Source organism: Schistocerca serialis, chromosome 1 (assembly GCF_023864345.2).
Source record: "Schistocerca serialis cubense isolate TAMUIC-IGC-003099 chromosome 1, iqSchSeri2.2, whole genome shotgun sequence".
NCBI classification, from domain to species: Eukaryota; Metazoa; Arthropoda; class Insecta; order Orthoptera; family Acrididae; genus Schistocerca; species Schistocerca serialis.
The window spans coordinates 310,367,824-310,380,797 of NC_064638.1; the positions used below are offsets into that span (position 1 = coordinate 310,367,824).

General features: G+C 40.6%; 1 protein-coding gene across 4 annotated transcripts in view; it reads left to right on the forward strand.

The window, feature by feature from the left end:
- The window catches only part of LOC126469450 (hyccin), a 168,348-nt gene that overhangs the window by 4,055 nt on the left and 151,319 nt on the right, over window positions 1–12,974 (forward strand). For all 4 annotated transcript variants that reach the window (XM_050096636.1, XM_050096634.1, XM_050096635.1 and 1 more), the window contains one exon: window positions 5,956–6,090. In XM_050096636.1, the coding sequence (XP_049952593.1) occupies window positions 5,956–6,090 (135 nt within the window). The remainder of the gene's footprint in view (window positions 1–5,955; window positions 6,091–12,974) is intronic.

Below are 12,974 nucleotides of genomic sequence, written 5' to 3' on the forward strand. Positions count from 1 at the left end.
ACTCTAGCTCAAAAGCTAGCAAATATTCTTTCTGTTGTGTGTGCATATCAAGAATTCAGCGCTGCTGCTTTTTGGTGAGTGGTCACCTTTAATCCAAAAGTATTTACATTCTACAAATCTTCCATACAGCATTTATAGTTCTGACTGTCAACAATAAAGCAAGCATTGTTCAGTTAATATATTGTATATGAAATAAGCTTACTCATAACTACAGTTCATGAGATCATTTTGTTCAGATAGGAGAGACAGTTTATAAGACTTCAAATTTAGTAGTTTCTGAAACATTCAGTCTTCAGAAACTAAGAAATTTAAAGTCTTGTAAGCTAAGGAATCGTGAATAAACTGAAATTTAAAAGTGAAGTCTCTGATATGGAGATTGTTGACAGACAGTAATGTTGTCATCAGTTTGTGCGGAACCAGTTGTTTACAAAATATCAAAACCTTTACAATTTCTGAACAATTCCCAGTAGAATAGAAGTTAATGATTGGTGTTATCCTATTATTTTTGTGTGTCTATAAATATCTTCATAAATTTCTGTTGTTAATAATGTCCATCCAGTCCAGATAATGGTAGCTGCAGGAAACTCAGAAGTATTAATATAAGAGCAAAAGAAATTCAACCCAGAAATTAGACTATTAAAATCCAAGTGATAACTGCTCAGCCCTTCATGACAGAGTTGCGTAATTTAAAGCACTGTTGAGCTCACATAATAAATCTGGCTAAAACTTGAAACTGTTGTAAATTTAAGTGTATATTGGAAAAAATAGGCCTATGGGGAAATGGATGAATTGTGTTTGTCACTGTAAACAAGAAACAAGTCTTCCAAGATAAAGAGTTTTTATGTGAAATCATTTGGGCAGGTTTTGGTATCAAAGGTGAGTTTTTTGTTGACCACCAGACTCACCTCCAGATGACACCAGAACCTTAAGAGAAAATCTGCACTTGCTAATATGTATGTCATCCTGAGAAACAATACTAAATGCCCTCTCTGAAAACAACTCACAACAGGTAATTTGGAGACCCACTCATGCTGGGAACAAATAGTTAACCTCTTTGAGGATGTCCTATTTGAAGCTTGTATCAGTACACATGAAGTATTTCTAGCAACAATGACTACTCAACTAGAAATGGCAACCAAAAGAAGCAGAAAAATGTACTTATCCAGTAATGTAGATAAATGGGAAATCTCAAGGAGAAAGTCAAAACTGTTCACATACTAGGAAGGACCCTCCACAGTATACAGTCTTCATAAAGAAAATTCTAAAGAAACTTCTAAAGAAACAGCCACTTCTACTCAGTAGTTGTAAAACAGAGCATATTGTTATAGAAAGACACGTACTACATAAAGCTTGTTTGGCTGTCAAAAGGGCAGTGTCTGAAATCTCCAACAATTATCGTAACAGAATCTTATCAAAAGATGTCGAACAATTCCCAAAGAAATGCTTCTCATGCTCATTCTGTTGGTGGTACCAAAGTTAGTGTCCAGACACCTGTGGATGACACATGAAACTGATGACACAAAAGAAAATATGGAAATACTGACTCACTTTTCAAATGTCTTTACAAAGGAAGATTCAGGAGTGTTGCTTCAATTTAATGCTTGCACCATGGCAGAGATGAGTGGTATAGATATTAGTGCCATTGGCATTGAGAAGCAGCTGAAATCTCTAAAACTGAATAAAGCCTGAGGGCCTCATGGAATCCTTGTAAGATGTAATACAGTATTTGCAGCTGCATTATCCTCTCCATGGCCATAATGTAGCATAGATTCCCAGAACAAGTAGTTGTGCCCACATTGGTTGAAAGGAAACACAGTGTACACCTGCATACAAGAAGAGTAGCAGAAATGATAGACAGAACTACCTTCTGTCATTGACATCTATGTATTGTAGAACTTTAGAACATATTCAGAGCTGTAATGTAATGAGAAATATTGAGTGGAATGATTTCTTCCATGACAAACGGTATAGATTCTGAAAATGTTGGTTGTGCAGAAGTCATCTCTAGGTTTTCTCACATGACTTCCTGAAGTCTGTTAATCGATGCATGCATATTTGTACCCTATTTATTGGCTGCCAAAGAGCATTTCAAACATTACCACACCAAAACTTAACACAAATATGATTCTGTGGGATATCAAACAAAACCTATGACGGGGTTGAGGACTTCTGAGTAGGGAAGATCAGCACATTAACTTCAATAAAGAGCCCTAAACAGATGTGTGGTAATAACCCCAGCCACACACTATTAGGTTTAAATGGGCAAATGATGTTGTCTTTGGCTGCAACTCTATTCTGAATATGCATAACATTTTCCTTCATAGAATGAGCATTTCAACTCAGCTAATGGATGTGTTTGCTGTGACTGATCATACCTATCCTGTCAGCATGCCTCAAGGAAATGTGGGATAAACTGAAGCATTTGATACTGATTCACCATCTTTTAACCAAACTGTCACTTTTCAAACTAACCTAGATTTTGTGTTGCATTACTTATCAGTCTGACACTAAAACCTACATTCCAAAAACTAATGCAAATGAAAAAGAAATGAGTCTTTTGCTCTCTTTCTGTTTGCACGTGTATGACATCACATGCCACATCAACATTACATTATGGAATGAAGCCAACATCTGGCATTGATAGGCTAACTTGACCCGAAATGTGTTGGTTCCTTACTGGTTATGTTTAATATTACTGGCCTTTATGACACTTCAGTTTCATATTTTATTTTAGTGACCTGTCAGACAATGGTGGTAGTAACCTCAGACTTTTGGCAAATGATAGGCCTACAGTTACCAACACACTGAATCATTATCTAAAAGATAGTGCACCAATATCACTCGGTTATTGACAAAACTTCAGTGTTGCGAAGATTGGCAACTTCCTTTTGATGTTCATAAATGTAGAACCGTGCATTTCACAAAATCCAAAAATAAAATGTAACTTTTTGTTGATTTTTGTTGTTTTTTGTTGTTTTCTTTGTGACTACATCAACAGCTTTGCTCAATGTTCATATGTGCATTTGAAATTAGGCAAAGAATATGATAGACTGAAGGTTTAATTTAGAAAGAAAGAAATCTACAAACTTTTTCTTTTGGAAAATCTACAAACCACTATTGCTAGTTGATTTGTAACATACTTTATGTTGCTGTAAATGAGTATTCATTGATGCACCAGAACTGTGACAATGCTTGTTTGTGCTTCAGTATTACTTCTAGTATTTTTTGGAATGAATGTTGTGATAAATTAATCTATATTGTAGCTTGAGGTCTAAGTTAAGTTATAAGATATGTGGCTTCAAGTAGGCAAAGCCAATGGTTGTTAAGGAGCTAATTTTGTAACGGTATATTAACAATCTGAGAAGCAGCTCGGTTATAATTGCTGAACAGTTAGAGTAGCTATTGAGGATACAATCAGTGATCTGAGGCTGGAATAGTAACTTCTGCTCTACATTGTTTGTCACTTATTTTATTTTTATTGTTATTGTGAATATCTGCTAACTTACAAAATTGTGACTGAATTTGTGGTAACCATCATTCATTCCCATTACAGTCGTAGGAAGGCAATGGCAAATTACCTCCATTAGGACCTTGTCTAGTACAGCGGTGCATGTCTCCCACATTGTTCCCCTACACTCTGTCAAGGAGCATGGAACTTCATTTCCATATAGAACAGGGAAAATATTGTTACTCGTGTGTTTTGCAGAGAAATGTTTGCATCACAGATAGTGAGATGAGAAGGGACCTAAATGGATATGTAAACTACTGCCTTGAAGTAGCAATGAGATTATCAACTAGACAGTGAAAATGTCACAGCAATGAGCTGATGTGAATATAGACATGCAGTTTACAATGTATTCAGTCGTAATGTGAGGTGTTTGCAAGATATTCATCATAGCCTGATGCATACATCTGAAACCACTTCTTGACCATGTAGTAACTTTAGCTAAACTTTTCTCATAAGATCACATTTGGTGCCTTTGCCAATTCCCAACCAGGCTGTTCCACATATCTGTTAATTATAACTACCATCTTTTGAAAAAGCATATGATGATCCAAAATAGCCACAAATTAATCTTCACAGAACTTGAATGGCACATACAATACTTAGTCTACTTTCTTGCCTCTCATTGGTTACCTGAAACTACTCTCACCATCAACTCAAAAGTAACACCTTGTGATTTTGTATGTAGAGGAAAAGTGCCCTGGCTGTAACTGCTGTTGTTGTTAACTTAAGCCATTGTTTTTTTAAATAGTGTATAATGTGCTAAGTATAATCTTTGAGATCTACATTTGTTTCATAGATTGAAGTTTTATCAACTTTCTCAGAGTAATATTTTATTCGCCCAAGTAGTTCAGTTGCTGTTTACTATTAATATAATCAAGAACATTTCATACATGTTCCTCAAATACACTCCTGGAAATTGAAATAAGAACACCGTGAATTCATTGTCCCAGGAAGGGGAAACTTTATTGACACATTCCTGGGGTCAGATACATCACATGATCACACTGACAGAACCACAGGCACATAGACACAGGCAACAGAGCATGCACAATGTCGGCACTAGTACAGTGTATATCCACCTTTCGCAGCAATGCAGGCTGCTATTCTCCCATGGAGAAGATCGTAGAGATGCTGGATGTAGTCCTGTGGAACGGCTTGCCATGCCATTTCCACCTGGCTCCTCAGTTGGACCAGTGTTCGTGCTGGACGTGCAGACCACGTGAGACGACGCTTCATCCAGTCCCAAACATGCTCAATGAGGGACAGATCTGGAGATCTTGCTGGCCAGGGTAGTTGACTTACACCTTCTAGAGCACGTTGGGTGGCACGGGATACATGCGGACGTGCATTGTCCTGTTGGAACAGCAAGTTCCCTTGCCGGTTTAGGAATGGTAGAACGATGGGTTCGATGACGGTTTGGATGTACCGTGCACTATTCAGTGTCCCCTCGACGATCACCAGTGGTGTACGGCCAGTGTAGGAGATCGCTCCCCACACCATGATGCCGGGTGTTGGCCCTGTGTGCCTCGGTCGTATGCAGTCCTGATTGTGGCGCTCACCTGCACGGCGCCAAACACGCATACGACCATCATTGGCACCAAGGCAGAAGCGACTCTCATCGCTGAAGACGACACGTCTCCATTCGTCCCTCCATTCACGCCTGTCGCGACACCACTGGAGGCGGGCTGCACGATGTTGGGGCGTGAGCGGAAGACGGCCTAACGGTGTGCGGGACCGTAGCCCAGCTTCATGGAGACGGTTGCGAATGGTCCTCGCCGATACCCCAGGAGCAACAGTGCCCCTAATTTGCTGGGAAGTGGCGGTGCGGTCCCCTACGGCACTGCGTAGGATCCTACGGTCTTGGCGTGCATCCGTGCGTCGCTGCGGTCCGGTCCCAGGTCGACGGGCACGTGAACCTTCCGCCGACCACTGGCGACAACATCGATGTACTGTGGAGACCTCACGCCCCACGTGTTGAGCAATTCGGCGGTACGTCCACCCGGCCTCCCGCATGCCCACTATACGCCCTCGCTCAAAGTCCGTCAACTGCACATACGGTTCACGTCCACGCTGTCGCGGCATGCTACCAGTGTTAAAGACTGCGATGGAGCTCCGTATGCCACGGCAAACTGGCTGACACTGACGGCGGCGGTGCACAAATGCTGCGCAGCTAGCGCCATTCGACGGCCAACACCGCGGTTCCCGGTGTGTCCGCTGTGCCGTGCGTGTGATCATTGCTTGTACAGCCCTCTCGCAGTGTCCGGAGCAAGTATGGTGGGTCTGACACACCGGTGTCAATGTGTTCTTTTTTCTATTTCCAGGAGTGTATATAAGCTGAGTTCATTTCAGACCCTTTTCCTTTTTCATTGAGTAAAATTTACCACATTAAATTACTTTCACTAATTAAGAAGTATACATTGAATCTTTTTTTAATTTTGCAATTACAGCTTGTGGATCCAGTCTGCTCACAACTGTTTGAACTGTACCGCTCAAAGCAGCCAGACCTGCAGCGTTTCACATTGCAGTTTCTTCCAACATTAATTTTTGTTTATTTGAACTCTGTAGCACATGGTGACAAGAAGGTAAGTTTACAACCCAGTGACTATGAAAAAATAAACCTAAGTTTGTTGTATAAACAATTTTTGCCAGAATTTAATCCATAAAGCCAATAAAAATTAGGTTGTTTACTTTGAGAGGAGGACAATAGGTTTACATGCCTGTGTGGTAGGAAAGGGAGTTCACCTGTTTTGCACACAGATTGTTTGCCAGGAAGGATTACACAATTACTCAACCAATAATATCTGCTGTTACAGACATTTAATTAAGGTGGATTATCCTTCCAGTTTTCCAGTATACCTATAATGATTAGGAGATACAGTACATATTCCATTGTGCATTTAATATGTAGTCAAGTCAGTATATCTCAAAGCTCACATTCCATTTCATGTTTGGGTCTTGTTTCCAAAGGTTCTGCATGAGGTGTCATTTTATTTGGTTTATTTAGTGGCTACCTTTCATAATTTTTGTTTGTATGCCTACGTCCTTACTCTATGCAAGGGGGTATGGTAGATAAATCCTATTGCTGACATTATGCAATACATGGAAAAATATTGCCTTTAATCTTAGGTAAATCTTTAATTCAACTTCTAGGATTCTTGTGTGATATACGTGTCTTTTTCTTCTATACTTCGTGGTCTAGGCAAAATTCCAGTTCTTCTGGCTTCCCATTCAGAACTCTTCCCATATTTTCTTAGGTATTCAAAGATCTCTTCTTCCTTGTCATCTGTAAAGCCTTATCTGTTGTTTTGGCAATGTTATCTTCATTCATTTGGTTAATATCTTCTTTCCATTTTCTTCTATAATCAATCACTCTTTTGCTAATATTAGATATGTTAAGTTCTGTTTGTATGTCTTCATTATGTATTCTGTATAATCTTGAGTGTCCTTTAACCTTATTTTAAAAATCTCATCATCTGTTGTTTGGATCCTCTCACATCCTTGTATGTAGGCACCCAAGTCTCACTCCCTTACAAATTGTATTGCCTTTACTTTATAAATTTTTGTTCTGTTGTCCTTCCTTGTCTTCCTATCTAACATTCTGTTTATAGTACCACAAACATGTGGAAACCATTGAATGTTAGTTTTTTACATTATGGCCTTTATCCATGAATTAATGAGATAAATGAAAAGGAGATTATAATTAGTAGCAGAAAAAAGTTACATTATAAAAAAAACATTATTTTTACAGTCACAGGCTTTAATTATTTACAATAGATAAAATCAAATTATCACTGCCAAGACAAGAAATGAAAACTTGCAATTGTAAAAATCTGAAAGTAAAAGAACTAAAAACAGTTTCTCATATAAGCTCCAACAAACACTGTCAACAGTTACACCAAGTTCTGAATTATGTAAAAGTGAAAATATGTGCAAGCAGCAGCATAGCAAAACTTATAAAGTGCCAAGCAAAAAATTGTGGATATGTGGTTTCTACATAAGTGCACTACAAGAAACCGAAATGCAACAGAACAGTGCAGCGTGTCACGCACTGAAAACATTGCTAATAAATGCCGGGGAATGAACACATGGAATACATACTTGAAATTGGGAATCTTTCCTGAAACATGTTGTGCAAAAGAGAAATGTACAAAAGATAAATAAAAAGAAAGTTGTTATTCAAACAGAAAATGTTATTTTAAAGCAAACTCATCAGCCACAGTCATCTTTAGAATCAACAGAATAGTTGACTCTACCTAATGTATTCTCTGGAACACTGCCACGAGTCTGCAAATTTGATTTAAATCTCATCCTGTACCATAGTGTCATTCTATGTCTGGCGGATTAGATTTGGAATTCTTATCCCATTCAACCATTTCCAAATTGAATGAAATTTTTGGAATGGGTTTAACAATTTCTTGGATGTATATTTACAGATTTTCAGTTCAATACCTCATTTGGTTCCATTTCTACAGCCTCTCATAGGTAGGGCTCCCAAGTTTATACCACCTTCATGCATGCCAAGCTGCCTACTTTGGATAACTTTTATAAACGGGTACTCGTAAATTACAAGTACTTGTTTTCGTGTACTTAAACAACTTTTTGTGCTGAATTGGAATATATTACTGATTAGATTTTTAATATAATAGAGGGAAACATTCCACGCGGGAAAAATATATTTAAAAACAAAGATGATGTGACTTACCATACGAAAGCGCTGGCAGGTCGATAGAAACACAAACAGACACATACATACACACAAAATTCAAGCTTTCGCAACAAACTGTTGTGTCATCAGAAAAGAGGGAAGGAGAGAGAAAGACGAAAGGATGTGGGTTTTAAGGGAGAGGGTAAGGAGTCATTCCAATCCCGGGAGTGGAAAGACTTACCTTAGGGGGAAAAAAGGACGGGTATACACTCGCGCACACACACACACACACATATCCATCCACACATATACAGACACAAGGAGACATATTTAAAGGCAAAGAGTTTGGGCAGAGGTGTCAGTCGAGGTGGAAGTGCAGAGGCAAAGATGTTGTTGAATGACAGGTGAGGTATGAGTGGCGGCAACTTGAAATTAGCGGAGATTGAGGCCTGGTGGATAACGGGAAGAGAGGATATATTGAAGAGCAAGTTCCCATCTCCGGAGTTCGGATAGGTTGGTGTTAGTGGGAAGTATCCAGGTAACCCAGACGGTGTAACACTGTGCCAAGATGTGCTGGCTGTGCACCAAGGCATGTTTAGCCACAGGGTGATCCTCATTACCAACAAATACTGTCTGCCTGTGTCCATTCATGCGAATGGACAGTTTGTTGCTGGTCATTCCCACATAGAATGCGTCACAGTGTAGGCAGGTCAGCTGGTAAATCACGTGGATGCTTTCACACATGGCTCTGCCTTTGATCGTGTACACCTTCCGGGTTACAGGACTGGAGTAGGTGGTGGTGGGAGGGTGCATGGGACAGGTTTTACACCAGGGGCGGTTACAAGGGTAGGAGCCAGAGGGTAGGGAAGGTGGTTTGGGGATTTCATAGGGATGAACTAAGAGGTTACGAAGGTTAGGTGGACGGCGGAAAGACACTCTTGGTGGAGTGGGGAGGATTTCATGAAGGATGGATCTCATTTCAGGGCAGGATTTGAGGAAGTCGTATCCTTGCTGGAGAGCCACATTCAGAGTCTGATCCAGTCCCGGAAAGTATCCTGTCACAAGTGGGGCACTTTTGTGTTTCTTCTGTGGGAGGTTCTGGGTTTGAGACGATGAGGAAGTGGCTCTGGTTATTTGCTTCTGTACCAGGTCGGGAGGGTAGTTGCGGGATGCGAAAGCTGTTGTCAGGTTGTTGGTGTAATGGTTCAGGGATTCCGGACTGGAGCAGATTCGTTTGCCACGAAGACCTAGACTGTAGGGAAGGGACCGTTTGATGTGGAATGGGTGGCAGCTGTCATAATGGAGGTACTGTTGCTTGTTGGTGGGTTTGATGTGGATGGATGTGTGAAGCTGGCCATTGGACAGGTGGAGGTCAACATAAAGGAAAGTGGCATGGGATTTGGAGTAGGACCAGGTGAATCTGATGGAACCAAAGGAGTTGAGGTTGGAGAGGAAAATTTGGAGTTCTTCTTCACTGTGAGTCCAGATCATGAAGATGTCATCAATAAATCTGTACCAAACTTTGGGTTGGCAGGCTTGGGTAACCAAGAAGGCATCCTCTAAGCGACCCATGAATAGGTTGGCGTATGAGGGGGCCATCCTGGTACCCTTGGCTGTTCCCTTTAATTGTTGGTATGTCTTGCCTTCAAAAGTGAAGAAGTTGTGGGTCAGGATGAAGCTGACTAAGGTAATGAGGAAAGAGGTTTTAGGTAGGGTGGCAGGTGATCGGCGTGAAAGGAAGTGCTCCATCGCAGCGAGGCCCTGGACGTGCGGGATATTTGTGTATAAGGAAGTGGCATCAATGGTTACAAGGATGGTTTCCGGGGGTAACGGATTGGGTAAGGATTCCAGGCGTTCGAGAAAGTGTTTGGTGTCTTGGATGAAGGATAGGAGACTGCATGTAATGGGTTGAAGGTGTTGATCGACGTAGGCAGAGATACGTTCTGTGGGGGCTTGGTAACCAGCTACAATGGGGCGGCCAGGATGATGGGGTTTGTGAATTTTAGGAAGAAGGTAGAAGGTAGGGGTGCGGGGTGTCGGTGGGGTCAGAAGGTTGATGGAGTTAGGTGAAAGGTTTTGTAGGGGGCCTAAGGTTCTGAGGATTCCTTGAAGCTCCGCCTGGACATCAGGAATGGGATTTCCTTGGCAAACTTTATATGTGGTGTTGTCTGAAAGCTGACGCAGTCCCTCAGCCACATACTCCTGACGATCAAGTACCACGGTCGTGGAACCCTTGTCCGCCGGAAGGATGACGATGGACTGGTCAGCCTTCAGATCACGGATAGCCTGGGCTTCAGCAGTGGTGATGTTGGGAGTAGGATTAAGGTTTTTTAAGAAGGATTGATTAGATTTTTAGATACATCTTGTGACAGCTGTACTACTTTACTTCTGCATGTCTTTAAGCAGCCATAAATTATAATTTTATGGACAGATTCAGCCAAGAATTGGTAATGACAGACAGCCTTGTTGTCTTCTTGTGATTTTGTGCAATAGCCTCAGTCCTTCCCTGTCAAAATATATGCAGCTGCAAATGTAATGAAAATGTTTTTGTGTGCTAAATTTTGTGTAGCTTTGGGGGCTCATATCTCAACTGAATGCAGTTTAATCTTTTTCATCTTGCTATATCTGAAAAAAGATTTAGTCTCTAAGCTTCAGAAGTTACGTAGTTTAATTTTTGACCCATGGCTGCTTACAGCTGAAACACATTTGCTCAAAGTGATTGCTTTCCATACACTGTGTAAATGCCCAAATGTGACATTAATAACTAAACAGGAGGTAAAATCGATGAAAACTGCTTTTATGCCCGTAAAAATACCAGAGTAGTTGTGTACAAATCAACTTCAAGCAATAAGCAGCAATAAAACAAATGAAAATCCAGAAAGTTAGAACTTTAACCACATTGTAAGACTGGAATAATTTCGTTCCACTGTAAGGTGGCTATAATTTCACACCTTGCAAACACTCATCTACATACTTTGCCATGATTTAAAACCGGAATTAGCTGTCATTTGATAGGTTGTACGTCATTTATATGAATATTTAAAGAAGACTGGCATTGTCATGTACACCTTGTATATAGTTGTTAATGCTTACTGCGTGCAAGGTGACGAATTGTCTTTAATATCAAAATGGCGTAATTAATGATTGCCTATACTAGCAGAAGTTGTAATGCCAGTGGAAACTAAACAGCAGGCGTAACTCAAGCCCCGGGTGGAAAAACCCGCACAGGTGTGTTGGTTTGCTTAACATAGGAAGTATCCCAAGATGGACGGTTGGGGCACCTGAGCACTGAAGCGCAATACAGCACCGGCCAGCTGGTGTTGTAGCGGGGCCGGAAGGATAACCGGATAATACTTCAGAAACTCTGAAAATCTTGGACACCACAGAGAGGAACGATGAAGTGTTTCCTTGGAAATCATACAGTCTGGTTTATTTCCAAGGATTTTTACTCTGAGAAGCGCACCATTGCATGAATTCCTAATTAACGGGTGTAGGTATTTCCTTGCAAACTTTCTGCGCTGGTTGACAAAAGTATAAAATATGGTTGGTCAGTGTTTGGAAGAATCTGTAGAGAGGGAGAATATTCCGTGGTTTTGAGACCATGATTTTCCCTCTGCAGTTATGAGGGAGGGGAGCCGAACTTTGCTGGGAAGCCAGTGGTGGAGAGAAAGAGGTCTTCCGTTTTGACTGCCCGTGTTTGATGGTCGCTCAGTATCAGCTTTTGTTGGTACAGAAGGACTTGCTGTCTTTGCTCTCAGGAGATTTTATAATTAGACCGGTTAGGCACTGCACTGTTGCAAACTTACATGATTCTGGACTTCGCCTCCGGGTAGGGAGTCGTCATTGAGTACTCAGCATTCAGTGATTTAGAGCACTTCTTCTGTCTGTACTCACATAGAGACGTTATCTGAATTCCGTCCGTGTGGCTGGGAGTTCGTGTTTCTTGTCTATAGAACACAGAGAGGAGAAGATGGTATCAGGTTATATTAGCCAGAGGACTGCTTTGTGCCGACCTAGTGTTTGAAAGAGTTTTTTATTTTGTGGCTGGAGTTCTTCCATCGTCGCAGACGTGTACGAGAATCATCACTCAGACGCACCGGATGCAGTGCATATGGTGATATTGCTAATTTCTTCTGCTTATTAAGGCTATAAAGTTAAACAGCTGTGATCACATAAGTTGTATTTCCACTGAGGTTGCACACCACTGTAGATCATCTTTAAAAATAGTGTTTTCTAGTGTTCAGTACGCAGATGTCAGTCATCTCACATTATTTATATTAGATCGCGTAGCCACAAAAAGGGGCAGATTTGGGCAATTTGATCACTTATATTAGTTAGGAAATTCATTTGTATCTCCTTATGTCCATTGGACATCGATATATAAACATTTGTAACATACAAAGGGATTTTAATCTACAGTAAATGTATAACCAGAAACATTTATCATTTTGTAGTTACTAGTTCTCTTAACCATTCATTTATGTTCATGTTGTAATTTATATGTTAAAGAGCAAGGAGGACGAAAAAAATACCACAATTAAGAGATCCTAAGATATGCTTCAGGGTGTAGTCAGACAAGGCCAAATCTTGATTTTTGTGTTCAGTATTTTCCGTTGCGCACATTCGTTTTTACACCTGCCTGGAGTAGGATCTTGGACCACTTCAGGCTGAATAAATTGCTAATACTGTCTTGTTTGGATTCTGATTAAATGTATTGCCTTCCTGATGTTGTTGATGGTGTTTAAAGATTTTAAGTATGTGGTTCTCTGGAATCTACCGAGTGTCTTCAGTACATGGCCAGTTGAAGGAATGGTCAAAACC